General features: G+C 31.5%; 1 protein-coding gene across 1 annotated transcript; it reads right to left on the bottom strand.

Moving 5' to 3' along the window:
• Window positions 1-5,152: 5,152 nt before the first annotated feature.
• LOC100776569 (probable 1-deoxy-D-xylulose-5-phosphate synthase, chloroplastic) lies at window positions 5,153-9,571 on the bottom strand. Its single transcript, XM_003541603.5, has 10 exons — window positions 9,253-9,571; window positions 8,890-9,018; window positions 8,618-8,782; window positions 8,369-8,519; window positions 7,600-7,871; window positions 7,259-7,532; window positions 6,651-6,958; window positions 6,196-6,477; window positions 5,819-6,103; window positions 5,153-5,687 (listed from the first exon to the last, which is right to left on the bottom strand). The coding sequence occupies exons 1-10, from the start codon at window positions 9,400-9,402 to the stop codon at window positions 5,538-5,540; spliced, it is 2,166 nt and encodes a 721-aa protein (XP_003541651.1). The 5' UTR covers window positions 9,403-9,571; the 3' UTR covers window positions 5,153-5,537.
• Window positions 9,572-15,338: the final 5,767 nt, after the last annotated feature.

Here is a 15,338-nt window from a genome sequence, read left to right as displayed (position 1 = left end):
TATATATATATATATTCAAAGTCTCACAAATATAGTGAATTTTATATTTTAATTTCTTTTTACAAATTTCACCCTCCAATTTATAAAAATTGCGAATTTTACCTCCACGTAAAAAAACAGCAACAAATTAATGAAAAAAATCATCAAACCGTTATATTAAATTTGACTATTTAAAGAAAAAATCATTACAGGTCAAAATGTCTTAATTAATGATTTTAGTTTAAATTCTCAACATGTAATTATGTTGAATGCTTAAAAGACAAAAATTGTCGGTCCTAGAGTCATATCTTACTCAAACATGTATAAGATATTTATGATTTATACCAAAAAAATAATTATAAATAGTAGCTACTTGTGTAAAATTGATCTTGATCACTCATTTTTTTTCTTATAAAGTATATGATATCAGAAAATAGACTATGCATTAACTATAAAATAATTTTATATTTTCATTCGATTATAAATAATTATATATAATAAATTTATTAACTTTTACCATAATTATCTTAAAAATCATATCAATAATAATTTTTTTTATTAATTAACGGTGTAAGTCTATAAGATTATTTTACACATTCGATATATAATCATTAAACTCATATTTTTTTTTTAAAAAGCTCTTTCCATTAATGCCTTTTGCCACAATTATCATGCTTTATTAGACTTTGGTTTCATTATATGTTTTTTAGTGGTATGTTTATTATATGAGAGAGAAAAAAAATGAAAATATAGTTTTATATTTAATTGAAGAAAAAAAATGAAAAAGTAGAGAGAAAGTAGTTTTTTTTTTCATTTTTAATTTTTTTTTATCAACCTCATTTTCTTTTCTCTCTACAAACCAAATGATAAATATCTTTGATCTATATTGTCTTGAGTCCGTGTTTCTAAATGTTCATTGTTTAATGGACCTAAAATATATGCATGAAATAATTAATGGACTAAAAAATAGTCATTGTTTCTTTCTTATTCTAATGGTTTTATTGAGTATTAATAGAGATTTCTTTCAAGATTACAATAATCATTTAACATTAATGGTATTTATATGTCATTGTGTTGGAAGAGACTTTTAGTTCTTATATATTTGTAAGTGGAGATAATAAGAACAAAAAGGGAAAAGCAAAAACTCCAGCCTGAAGAAGGCATCAGCCATTAACATATATTGTTTAAATCTAGAGGGGACGAAATTTCCAACGGTGAGAATGCTCGAAATTGGGTTGCGAACGTGGTGCTCAAATTTCACGACGATCCAACGATGAATGAGTCCGAGATCATCATTTTTTAGACAGATTTTATGGGCTGCGGGAAAAAGAGAGAGTTTTGAGAGGAGAAGGGAAAACACGAAAATGAGAGGCTGAGGAGTCTGTCTGAAAAACCTAGCATGTTGCTATTTATAGTTAGGGGCATTTACGACCTATTATTTACTCTACTTATTTACTTTTATTATTTTTACTAAAAAATTCTTAAATTTATTTATAAAAAAAATGGGATGTTACACTAATGCTATCTGCAAAGAACAATAGCATCACAGGTTGCTTGCCATACCCAAGTTCAAAACTTCAGCTGGCCTAGAACCTGATACCTCTTCTGCTTCTACTGTGGCAAATGATAATGAATGAGCACACCTGCTGTGTATTGTAAACAGGAATTTAGTGTTAATGTTTTAGAATTATATAAAATAAATATAACCAAATAAAAAAGAATGACCAGTTAAAGCTTATACTTTTATCTTTCATTTTTTATTTTTAGAAGGGATGAAACCACAAAATGGATTTTCTAGCATCCCTGTTAGTGAATTATTTAACCGAACAAATAAAAATCAACACAATGCCCCAGCTGCTCTAGACTTGAGTTCTCAAAAATTATCTAACCCAATCTCATAATTCCCTTTAAACTTTAATTAAACTTTAGTCTTCTTTAGGCCTAGCAAGCTTCCCATGGTTGTGGCATGCAGGCCTAAGGTAAAACCAAACGCATAAATTCCACTCAGATAGTCAGGACAGAGAGAGAGATTGGTATCATCTTGGTTGTGGGCACTCTTCTGATGACCTGTGTCCTTGCTCCTACAGGGAGTCAAGGCAGTTTCCTCCAAAACATTCATCTTTTCCTGATAAAGAGAGGTATACTCCAAGGAAAAGAATGGATGAAAAATCCCATTTTATAGAAAGAAATTGCATTGAAGATTTTCATGAATGTGAGTTTGAGTTTCTAAACAAGAGCTATAGAATGTCCACTGTTGCTGAGAGAGAACTGGAATTTTTACATAATAATCGTGAAGAGCAGTTTCCACATATTTATAGACATTGGAGAAGATCTGTCTGTAGGGGAAGACGTTTTGACAAAACCCCTTTAGTTTTGAATAACTTGTGTTTTGGGACAATGGAAGTCAAAGATAATTGTCAGAAATATACACACTACCAGACTTGAAATTTTAAGTATCGTAGACAATCTTAATTATACAGATTCAGTGAAAAATTATGCATATGGGTCAACAGTAAATGTAAACCTTGGGGGTTCGGGGAGAGATAAGCATGCTTGGGACAACAGAGACAGCAACTGGTCCTGTGATTATACTGACACTGCTGAACATGAAGATTTCCGAATTTATCCTGTAAAAGAGTATCAGTTTTATAGGTCCCCATCTAAGTTCCTGAATTGGACAGAGGATGAAATTATTTTTAGGCATCATGAAACTCATGCAACATCTCTGTTTACTACGGTTCAGAGTGATGATTTGCCATTGCAGCAGCATCAGCTAAGTATGCCAAAACGACATAATGATAAATATTTTAAAGGTAGCTCTAAGATTATGTGCAGAAGTCAGGGCGGGCAGGCAGTGCTGAGATGCAGGAAATCAGTTGACTTGATTCATGGGGAAGGAAAGGGAAAGATGGGGAAATATGGTCAAGAACATGTGCTTTTGTCTTTATGAAAGAGTTATTTGACATCTGTTGCACTTTATTTCATTTTGGTAACTGCTATTCATTTAATGTCCGCCGTACTACCTCACTCCCAAATATTAACTATGTTTTATCTTTTTGTTCTCAACTTTTGTTTTTTTTTAAAATGATTTTAAGTTTGGACTGATTTCAGATTACATTGATGTTGAGTTTCAGCATCAATATCAAGCTAAATTGCAAAAATTGTAGAGAATTTTCCCAGTCAAGCATATCAAGTTGTGCAGTTTGTTGAAGTCGTAACATCAATCTCATTGTTTAGTAATATTGTATGGTACATTAATAGTCATCAGTGTTGTTATATAGCGGCCATGGCGGCACCATAAGGCACGATGACATGTTTATATGGCTGAATTTTGAAATAATATGGCCGTGCTGGGAATGTGAAATAATATGGTAATGGGTTTGTGGTGATTAAGCTTGCTGCCATCAACATGGCTGGTGATCATTCCTTATCAGGGCCACATCTGTAAATCTCTTGGCTTGAGATAATGAATGCACTTATTTTGTTTAGAATTTTAATTGACTGGATATCACACATTTCTGGCACATGTTATTGTTTTCTGAATTTCTCATTCTATTAGGCCGGGGAGAGAATTGGACAAAACTATCTCTTCTTCCTAACTTGTCAAAATTGTATTGCATATTCAATTCTATTATTAATGCATCGATCTGCAACATAGTTGTATTATTTTATCACTTTCAAAAGCCTGAATTGGTTTTTATGTATAAATGTTGTGTTTTGGACAATAAGGATGTGTCTTTTCAGGTATTTACCTTTCTCTGCTAAATGCAGCTATCTACCTATAAGCCTATTATATGTTTAAGGTTTGTATACTTTATAACTGGTTTCTGGCTTTTGTTCTGTGGGCTTTTCTTCAAATGAAGTTTTAGTTCTTTAAAATGATTTCCAAAGTTCATTATTGATGGCATGAAGGTGCAGTTATTGTTAATTGTGATAAAAAAAGACATTGGCCACTCTACCAAATTCGATATTTTATAAGCCTCATTTTCATGCTTAGATTATCTTCATCTGATATGACTTTGACAGTTTCACTGTCATTCATACTTTTAGTTGTATTTATCAATATTAGATTTACACAGATACAAGTGTAGTACTCAATTTGATTTTTTTATTTAATGGATGATTTAGGAGATTCCTAACTTTTTGTATGGAACAATTTTTTTTAATATTGAACTCACAATAAAGCTTGAAAGGTGTCTAATACCTTTACCATGTTTTTCACTTTAATGCTTTCTTACTACTAATGATCATTCTGTTAGTTTCTATGTTTATATTTGCCACTCCCGTGGCTGACATTTGTCACACTTCACTATTATTTATTTGGTGCAATATTCTGCATATGTCAGCATCGGGGTTTTTTATTTGTTCAATGTATATTGATATTTTCCTGTATTTGGTTTGACTATTAACAGTCTCAAGTGAGAAGTTCCAGAGTCTTGTGCAATGGCAGGCTTGAAAATGTCAACCAGGGGATTGCTAAGAAACGGAAGAGAGCTTCTGTATCCAGAAGAGATCCTTCTGAAGGTCCAGTAGTGACTGACAGTGTGAACAAGAAGAGAATGTCACAAAATAAAAATAGTTCTGACCAATATATAGGTGGTTACGACAGTCAAAAGATTCTTGATTCATTAGCCAAGATGGAGAAACATAAGGAGCGCTTTAAGCAACCCATGACAATGAAAAAAGAAGCAGAAGAGAGTTTCAAGCTGAACAATGATTCCATTGTAGATACAGGTGAAATGAAGCAACACAGACCAACTCGAAAGAGGCGTTGGATAGGTAATTAGCTTTTATTGATGGCTAAAGTTTCTTTCAGATTCCGGACAAGTACCATGGTGGAACTTGGTTAATCATCCTTGGTACAAACTATATTTTTCCCTTGGCAAAATTGATATTATAGATGTTTTCTTTTGACTTGGAATAAAGCATGGTAGTGCCATAAATGATGGAAGACTTCAAGCCATAAAATTTATATTTTGCCCTTGGGTAAGAGATACTGGTCTGCCTACCACCTTTGAAACACAAAGGATAATAATGGAAGACTTGAAGCCATGGGAAATTGATGAAAAATTCAACCATGGTAGTGCCATAAATGAAGTTACAAAATTCTACAAGAGCTACACAGAAAGAATGAGGAAATTCGATATCTTAAATTACCAAAAGCTGTTTGCCATGAGGATAATAATTTTTTTGGACTTTACTTTTTCCACTAGAACGTAATGCAAATGTTTAGGTGGACCTCTTAGGGACATTTTCAATGACTAAGATGTAATGGCATACCAACGTCATCTTCGACATTCACATTCAAGAGTCCTCTCATAGCTAAAAATTCGTTTCTGTCATGCCTTCAGCTAAATCTTTTCCCCGTCATATCAAAATATGAAGATACACTACCAATTGTGTTTGTTTATTCGTTTAACCATTTGTTGGCACTATTATTTGTCAATCTGCATTTTCCATTTCTATTATTTTTTAACAAACACATTTGTATTACACTGGGTGAATCACGCTACTTTGTACATTGCAGGGAACAAAAATTGAACCCCTTTGCATTTGTTTTATGTCATGACCTCTAGTGCCTCTCTTGTTTGTCCAAGTAGATTGAAAACTGTTGCTGCTATGTGAGATGGTGTAAGACCAGCTGCACTCAATTGGTCAACCGGTGATCCATGGTCAATGTAACAATCAGGAAGAACAATTGGCCTCCACTGCAGTTTGTAAATCAAAGCCACAAGAGTTTTCAACTAGTTAAAAATATTCACAGAAACTTCAAAGATGTGTAAATTGTAATACAAAAGAAAAGCAAGTATTATGGATCATGTTTTAAAAAGATTCATACCTTTAATTTCCCATCAAGAAGGCCATCAAGGGCCATGAACTGAACAACATGAGATCCGAATCCTCCTATTGACCCTTCTTCCACAGTGATCAAAACCTCGTGCGATTGGGCAAGGCTGCGAATAAGGGAACGGTCCAATGGCTTGCAGAAACGTGCATCCGCCACTGTTGCGCGCAAGCCATGATGTTCCAACAAGGAAGCAGCAGCCAGACAGCTCTGAACAGCTGATCCATAGCCCAACAAGGCCACTCTTTCTCCTTCAATTAGTATCCTACCCTTCCCAATCTGTTAAAATGTCACAACAACACAAATGTTAAACTCAAAGCATAAATGTTCCTAATCATCTCCATGAGAGTGCCACTAGAATTCTAACTTACCTCAAGAGGAATGCCTTTATTCCCTAGTGGTAGCTCAACACCAATACCATTTCCCCTCGGGTATCGGAAACAACTGGGTCGATCATCAATGGCAGCTGCAGTTGCAACCATGTGAAAAAGCTCTGCTTCATCAGAAGGAGCCATCACCACCATGTTAGGGAGGCATGCCATAAAAGTGACATCAAATGCACCGCAGTGTGTGGGACCATCTGCTCCAACTAATCCGGCTCGGTCCATTGCGAATCTTACAGGCAGCTTCTGCAAATCGACATCATGCACCACCTTTGAATGGACACAGAACACATGCTTAGCATTGATTATAAAGGTAACGATATACATTAGTCATGTCTTGACCATTGCTAATAGTAACTCATGTTATTCTTAACTGATAATAGGGCACCAAGAAAGAGTTATACATAGATGATGTTGACAGGGAAGTTTTATCTTATGCTTACCTGGTCATAAGCTCTCTGCATAAATGATGAGTAAATTGCACAAAAAGGCTTAAGGCCTTCACAAGCCAGACCAGCCGCAAATGTAACAGCATGCTGTTCTGCTATCCCCACATCAAAGCATCTTGTTGGGAAACGGCGAAGGAAGAGATTCATGCCAGTTCCACCTCCCATTGCAGCATGGATTCCGACAATGTCTTTGTCAGCTTCCGCTTCAGCAATTAAAGCCTCTGCAAAGTATGTTGTGTATGACTGGGTGGCAGCATTGGATTTGAATTGTTTTCCAGTTGCTGGATCAAACTTAGTAACTCCTGCAAAATCAAACCAAGTTGCATGCCGGTCATGAATATAGCAAGTCAAAGATTAATTATATGTTCTATAGAAATAACTAAATAGAAACTATCCTAAATCTTTTCTTAAAATTGATTAATATAATCTCTATCAAGGAATGGTGATGGACAGTAAGTGTCCAAAGTAACAGGTTAAGATTTTATATCATTAACTTCTCAGAGGTATTTTGCTCCATCCTTAGTTTGAATGAGCAAAATGTGATGAATTTATTTGGTGAGTCATGTCAATGAAAGTCAAGAAATTTGTAATGCCACATTTACCATGGTACTTGTCTGCTGCTCTTTCTGCATATGGATATCCATGGCCTTTTTCAGTGACAACATGGAGCAGCACAGGACCAGTTGTTTTAGTACTTTTAACTTCATTTAGAATGGACACAAGATCATCTATATTATGACCATCAACAGGACCTATGTAGTAAAGTCCAAGCTCTTCAAATAGTGTTGATCCAGAACCGCTGATCATGCCACGCGCATATTCATCAACTTTTGCAGCTAACTCATGCATTGGGCCACCAATTTGTTTAGTGACTCCCTGCAAAAATCTCATTTAATAACTGTGCAAGTCCTTCATAGAGAGACATGAGAATTGTATTGCTCACCTTAGCAACCTCTCTGAGTTCTCTAAGAGGTCTGTTTGATTGTAACTTACTGAGAGCACTACTCAAAGCACCTACAGGTGGTATGGGACCATCGAGATTAGCAGTTGGTAGGGAGACCTGCTTGTTGTCATTTAGAATAACAATCATGTCGGAATCAAGATATCCAGCGTTGTTCATGGCTTCATAAGCTTGACCAGCCGTCATAGCACCATCACCGATAACAGCAACTACATTATTCTTGTCTCCCTTCAGATCCCTCCCAACAGCCATTCCTGTTTATGCAAAGGAAAAAAAATGTCTAAAGTTCTAGCCAAACCATAAAATCCTATTGTGTATTACTGTCAAGAAGTGGTGTGTAATTGTAGCAAAAATCTTGGATATATAAAAAACCATGTCATAGGCCTGAAATGTTAAGCTTCAAGAAGAGAGATTATTTCTGACATATTAGACTCAACTAAATGAAGTGATTAATTGAATTTTTTGTCAAAGTTAAGAATAAAAGTGAAATTTTTAATTTCATAACCAGGATTTAAATAAATGAAATAGAGTATGACATTCCTTTGTGCGGTAGAAAGCAATATGTAGAAAAATGTGTTCTTGAATAATTTTCTTGAAATTATGCTCAATCCCCAATTAAACTTTTGGGAGTAGAGCCCACATCAACGTTCAAATTTATAATTCATGTAATATTTTCTTTGACTAATTATTTGCCTAAACTAAGTCCTGAAAATTTCTATGCTAAAACACAAACAAAAAATAGAAGAATTACCCAGTCCTGCTGATATTGTTGTGGAGCTGTGACCAGTGCCAAAACAATCATAATCACTCTCAGATCGTTTTGTAAACCCGGCCAATCCATCTGTCTGCCTCATGGTATGCATCTTATCCCTTCTACCAGTGAGTATCTTATGAGGATAAGACTGCAAAACTCATACAAAATTATATAATTAAGACCAAGTGTCACCCCATGAAAAGTAATTGAAGTACCAACAACACCAAAGAGCATAAAACACCAAACCTGATGACCAACATCCCACAAAATTTTGTCCTTAGGAGCATTGAAAACATAGTGAAGGGCAATAGTGAGTTCTACAACACCAAGGCTAGATCCCAAATGACCCCCAGTTCTAGAAACATGGAAAATAACATCAGAACGCAGCTCATCCGCAAGTTGTTTCAGTTTCTGCATCAATGTTCAGATTATAAGAGTCAAATTTTCACATAACTATGACACATTTTTCCTTGTTGCACAATAAGCAGCATAAGTCATATATGCTTTATTCACTGTACCTTGGTAGCCAAATTCTTCATGTGAATTGGATAGTTTATGGTGTCCAACAGTGGAGTAGGAGGTTTCTGAGAATAATACTCCCCCATTTCTGATAGTGATGCACATACCCCATGTGGCCTTCTTTTCACCTACATGAATTCATAACATGTAAATTTTTTATGTTTGGAGATAACAAAACAGAATAAGGGAAAAAAGAATGAAAGCAAAAGAACCAGCAAGTGAGATAGGAATGAAATAAATGAGGAGAAAGAGAAAGAGATTGAACCGAATAGAGTTCAAAGATATAGGTATAACATAACAGTCTTGAAGACATGTGAATTGCTTGTGTGCATGAAGAAAACAAATGCATGTCATGTCCTAACCTGGTTGAGTTTGCGTTGGGATTGTGTGAGCAGATCTGCACCCCAATGGGAGTGAGAAGACAAAGGCAAAGGGGTTGATGATGTTTTAGGATCAGAAGGTGGTGTTGTTTGTCTCAGATGGAGAGGGAATGAGAATGCAGAGAGAGACATGACTGAAGCAAAACACAAGAGGTAGGAGAGAATTATTGTGAGGAACAAGGTGAACTTCACAGCAGTACCAAGTGACTAAGTGGCATTCATGAATAATGAATACAAATAAATAAGGAAAGAGAAGACGTGTGTGGTGGAAAGAGAACACAGAGGGAGAAAGAGGGTGGGAACTGGGAAACTAAAATTATGGGAACAAGGCTTGTTTCGGTAAGAAACTTTTTTTTACCTAATATTTACAAATTTTCTTATTATTACATAAAGAAAATTTTAAGATTTTTTAAAGTAAGATTTTGAATATGAATCTTCTCAATAAAAATAAAATATTGAAAATTTATGAATATTTCGTGTATTATTGACAGAAAAAAATATTAAATAAAAATAGAAGCATTTAATATCTTTCAAATTTCAACAAATTTAATTTAATGTCTTTGAAATATCAAAAAATTTAATACTAACTACATACTTCTTAATTTTTTTAATAATTTCAAATCAGAATTAGATATTCATTTCAATAATTCATATTAATTTTTATAGAAAATACTGAAATAAAATTCCATTTCTGATTAAATAACAATATCAAAATAAAAAATACTTAAAAATACTGTAAGTAAAGTTTGTGCAAAAAAATAAATCAAAAAGTATATAGTAGACGGTATTAAAAAGAAATTATCTTCTTTCTGACATTTTGTTTTGTGTTTGAGTGGAGCCACTTGGCTTCCCTTATTGGGCCACTTCACCAACGCATAATCATTCATGAAATGAATTATATATATATATATATATATATATATATATATATATATATATATGTGTGTGTGTGTGTGCAGCACGGAATATGATAATGATATATTCATATCTATGATGGTCAATTTTTGTGACTTAGACACAGTTATGGTCACTGTTATGCACTTACCATGTCCGTGTCTTTTTAGGAATTCCAGTTTTCTGATCATTCCAAATAAGTTGTGTTTTTATTTTATTTTTTCCAGTAAATCACATGCAATGTTACCTGTTAATCTACTTCCTTTCAAATTGAATAAATGTTTAAAATAGTATATATATATATATATATATATATATATATATATATATATATATATATATATATATTTTAATTCAAATTAACGGTAAATATACTCTAACTTTTCTTTAACTCTACATATTTATTTACTTTTAAATTGTTAAATCTTATATGTCGATATAAATAATCCTTATTTCATTAAAGCATTATAAAATGAATAATTATATTTCCTTTTAATAACTGATAAAAAATATTTTCTTCTAATAATGATGGTAAAAACATATTATTTTAATGTTTTTTAATTTCCAAATTATCTATATTTATGAATAAAAATAACCATTATAGATGTTTACTACTAATATATATATATATATATATATATATATCCTAAAAAGAATTTCATATATTTGTAAAATATTTTAAAAAAGTCTATTACACTTTACAATATTATAAGTGCATGTTCAATATTTTTATTAGTAATTTATTTATGTGTTATATGGCTATTTTAAAATTTAAGTAAAATTTAGAAATAAGTATATATATGATCAACTCATCATATATCACCCTGCACACAGGAATCAAGTGGCAGAATTATTTCAGCTTGACAAGTAATCTTAAATTCTAATGTTTTTTATTTGCAACATTATGCTCCTTTTTCAAAATTCTTTATATATTTGTCATTGGTCATGAATCTGTCCCATCCATTTCCTTTTCAAAGAAGAAAGAACAATTTCAAATATGCAACAGATCGTTTTCGACCTCCGTAAGTGATGTTCATCTGGTGGATGGAACACAACTTGGAGTTAAGTGGAGTGATCTACTAATAATACTTACGTAAATTTTTTCTAAAAAAATAAAAGGGATAAAAATATCAGAACAACACGACTAAAACCACCTGCAAATTATTAACGTAACACATGGTAAAAGATATATATATCTGCCGTGATATGAATAAAAAACGGAACAATATATATTAATTAAAGAAAACTCTCATGAGTCATGACCCTTCAATTAATTAAGGAGCAGCCATGATTTGTTAAACCATCATTTCCTCATATTAAAGAATTAGTGTTCTATGATAAGGAGAAAGCAATAACGTGTACTACGTACTACTAGGGTCTAGGGCATCCTAGAATGAGAAAACAGATAACCACATAATTAAGAGATAAATTGATTCCACAAAACTCCTTGAACCCACGTATATTCCTCATAATTCGGCATGCATGTGAATTCATATAAATTAAACTATCAAAAAAGCCTAAATCAAAGACATAAGTGAACACAATGTTACTACTATGATGAGTCCACCACCCGAAGCTTGAGTTAGAGAAAGTTATAATTCTAATGATTACGCATTGATTACAATATCATTGATATTATGTCAATTCCTCAATCCTCTCAATCCTGTATTATGACCTTGATTGCTCTATGATTTGGTTTCTGTTTGTGTAATTTTCAGGACCAATTCATTCCATATATGTTCATTTCTATAATTAGTGTAATTACTCCTAGTCTAATTATAGGATCACCATTGTACTACAATGTGTGTATATAAACATATTCTGTCATGTGAATAACATTTATCATTTCGTGCACCTTTCTATCTGCTTGACCAGTAAGCAGCAGCTAGACTGAAGTAATGATAATTTTCTTTACTATTGAATTACATATACATACATTTCATTAAATAATAAATTAAAGTTGTTAAATAAATTAAGCATAAAATTCACATTGTTAGCAAGATTTACATGAACTTTTTTCCCCAATAATAAGCATAGTACATTGAAAAATCCATCAAAAAGTATGTTGGTAAATATTTCTCTCAACAACCCAAACAAGACTTCAACAATTTTATTTGGGATTGTTGTTTGCAAGACATTCGAACTTGTACATGAAACACATTGCACTCCAAGGTTTTGACCTGACTCGTTCAGTCATCACGTTCACACTTCATTTGTATTTGCAGTAAACAGTCAATTATTTGACTTAAGTGAATAGAAATGTCGTACACACATTAGTAGCCTTGGTTGATTTTGAAACATGTTCTTCTCTGCGAATTGAAAACTTTGTCATATAGAAAAATGAGGTTTTTTTTTAAAAGAAGAAAAATGAGGACTAGTTCTGTTACTTCTATTTTTTAATTATATAATTTTTATTAATGTATAAGTGAAAGAAAATTTTAGGTGGGAATAAGGTTTGCCCATAACAGCCACATATATATAGTGTGACCAATATGTGAAGTAAATGTAGATGTTGGATGAAATCAGGGTTTGTCAATCCATATGGTGAATATGCCATTATATTGTACACCTGTCATGTTTTTTTTATCCACCAATGATAATGTTTTAAAGAAAAGTCTGTCTATTTACTTTAAGAGAAGTCTCTCTTATCCTAATAATTATTTTTTTATAGATAGTGAAATTTCTTTCTGAAAGTATGAAATAATGATAAATTAGTCATTGGAAAAAAAAATTAAATTTAGTCATTTAATATCCTAAAGTGTAATAAATTAGTCACACAAACAATTTAATAATAAATTGATTCTTAAATTTTGTAACTTAATGTTAAATTGATTCTAAAAAATACATTTCATTATTAAATTGGTTATTGAATATTATAATTTAATGACAAAATGATTTTAATAATTTAATGGTAGAATTAATTTATTGTATATTCAAGGATTAAATTTATATTTTTTATCCTTCAATAACCTATTTGCACCGCATCACAATTTCAGAAATAAATTTAACTATTTTTTTTATTCACAAAATTTGAATATAAGATATTATTTAAAAATCCAAACTTAATTTTACTTAAACCAACAAGTTAAACTTTCTTATCATGCTTTGAAGCTTCATGGTCTAACCACTGTGTCTGGTTTAAATTTTCTTATCATGCTTTATTAGTGAAATTATCTGCTGGAGTTGATGAACTGTTTTTGATTTAGCGTTTGAGAATTGAGACTGTGGAATCCACATCCTCCTTAAGGAAATAAACATTGCTTCTATGTCTTATAAAAAAATTCTAACACGAAAATTGGACTCAGTGCACGTAAAAAACGATAAAGCAAGTACGTGTTAAGCAACCCCGGCCACATTAATTTGGATATGTTATATAACACAAGATTGTAATGTTTTATTGTATATTAAGATGATGACAGTGATGTTTTCTTAGTGTAGAAAAGTAGAAAAGAAAAAAAAATTAAAATAAACTTTTGCCAAAATCTGTCACGTAACAATAACATACTCGATAATCGTTATGGACTTTGGTAGAGTGGTTTGTTCCTATTATTTTATTTCATCAAAGGTTTGTTCCTATATTTTTTTAATTGCTTAAAAAAAAGCATAACTTTTAATTAGACAAACACAATTGTGTGATATTGAAGATGAATAGGTACTTTTTTAAAACTCAGTCTTGATACAGAATTATTTCTTACAAGCTAACTTACATGATAAATTAAAGAAAAGATGATATACAATTTACAAAGAAAAGCATATGCAACTTTTGTAGAAATCCAAGTCTATGATATAATTCTTTTGAGATCCGAAATTGTAATTGTATCAATAATCTCATTTAATTTGAATATCACCTTATTACTTTAAAGGCACACATATCAAACTAAAAAGTTATCAAATTACTTGGTCTATATGTTTATTTTATTTTTTTATTTTTTTATTTTAAAATTGTTAATATTTAAAAACGTGTATCGAGTAGAAAATATTTCAGATATGATGGCGTTTTTACCTTTATAGAAAAGATTAGAAACAATGATGATTTGCTATTTTTAGTTTTGAGTATATTTTTTAAAAAAAAAATCTAAATTTGAAACAACATGTATTTCATTTTTATTTTCTGTTTTATTTAAAAATAAAAACAGAAGAAGAAAAAAAATCAAATCGAGCGCCAGGTAGAAATTATATGATCTATAACTTTTGAAAGAAGCTATCATTTCTCAGTGATCATAATTGATTATCGTTAAAATATTACCTGCGGATGATGACCTAGTTGAATAAAGTCCCGAAATAGCAAATAGCCACTGCCAATCATTTTCATGCATGTTCACTTTTCAGCTCTAGCCATTTAACCAAATTCATTGATTACGTTGCCACAAGAAAAATGAGTATCTCTAAACCTAATAAGGTGTTAGGTGGGTTTGAGTAAATAGCTTAATCAAGTATTTATTCAACAAGTGTTTATTTCATAAAAAAAACATTTATGTATAAATTATTTATATTATTGAAAAATAATATATTATAAAAAACAATTATTTCATTATAAGATATAAGTTTTTTATAAAGTATCTTAAATAATTCATTTACATAAATTGAGAATCACTTTATTAATAAATCAAATTATTTTTTTTATAAATTTTCTCAATTATTTACAAAAATATTTATGTTATAAGATAAATTTAAATAATGAATAAGTCCTTCCAAACAAGTACGAAATTAGATACGAATTGCTTGGGGGAAAAAAGTTTACTGTTTTACAAAAATTGGTTAGGTTAGCTGAGGTGGTTCTCACCTGAATCTTTTTTATTTGAAAATAATAATTTGAAAATCAGTTTAAAACTAATTTGGTGCAAAACCAAATTTCTAAAATCAATTTAATTTTAAACCAATTTTATAAACTAGTTTTAATTATTTGAATATAAAATCAAATTGGCTAAATCGTTTGGAACCAATTCGATTTTATTATATTTTGCAAACTGATTTTTGCACACCCTAAAAAAAGTGGTTGCAGGCGAACGTGTAGGCGTGCTTTGAATTCTCTTGGGCTACATTCTACCTCTAGTCATCGGCTTCCATCATGTACTCTTCGGTAAGTGTCTTTTTAGTTCTATTTTCCTTGTTTATGGAAACTAGTTTATTATAAAAATACTTAATTGTCAAAATTAGGTTCTATAATGTAAAGC

This window comes from Glycine max, chromosome 13 (genome assembly GCF_000004515.6).
Source record: "Glycine max cultivar Williams 82 chromosome 13, Glycine_max_v4.0, whole genome shotgun sequence".
NCBI lineage: Eukaryota > Viridiplantae > Streptophyta > Magnoliopsida > Fabales > Fabaceae > Glycine > Glycine max.
This window is presented reverse-complemented; position numbering and strand designations above follow the sequence as displayed.

What these genes read in the sequence shown, in the direction of transcription:
- LOC100776569 (XM_003541603.5), bottom strand. Translation starts at nt 9,402, where the DNA reads ATGTCTCTCTCTGCATTCTCATTCCCTCTCCATCTGAGACAAACAACA. An exon ending in TGAAGAATTTGGCTACCAAG is followed by an intron (nt 8,783 to 8,889) that starts GTACAGTGAATA and finishes ACATTGATGCAG; the next exon opens with AAACTGAAACAACTTGCGGA. An exon ending in TTCTTGATGGGAAATTAAAG is followed by an intron (nt 5,688 to 5,818) that starts GTATGAATCTTT and finishes TACAAACTGCAG; the next exon opens with TGGAGGCCAATTGTTCTTCC.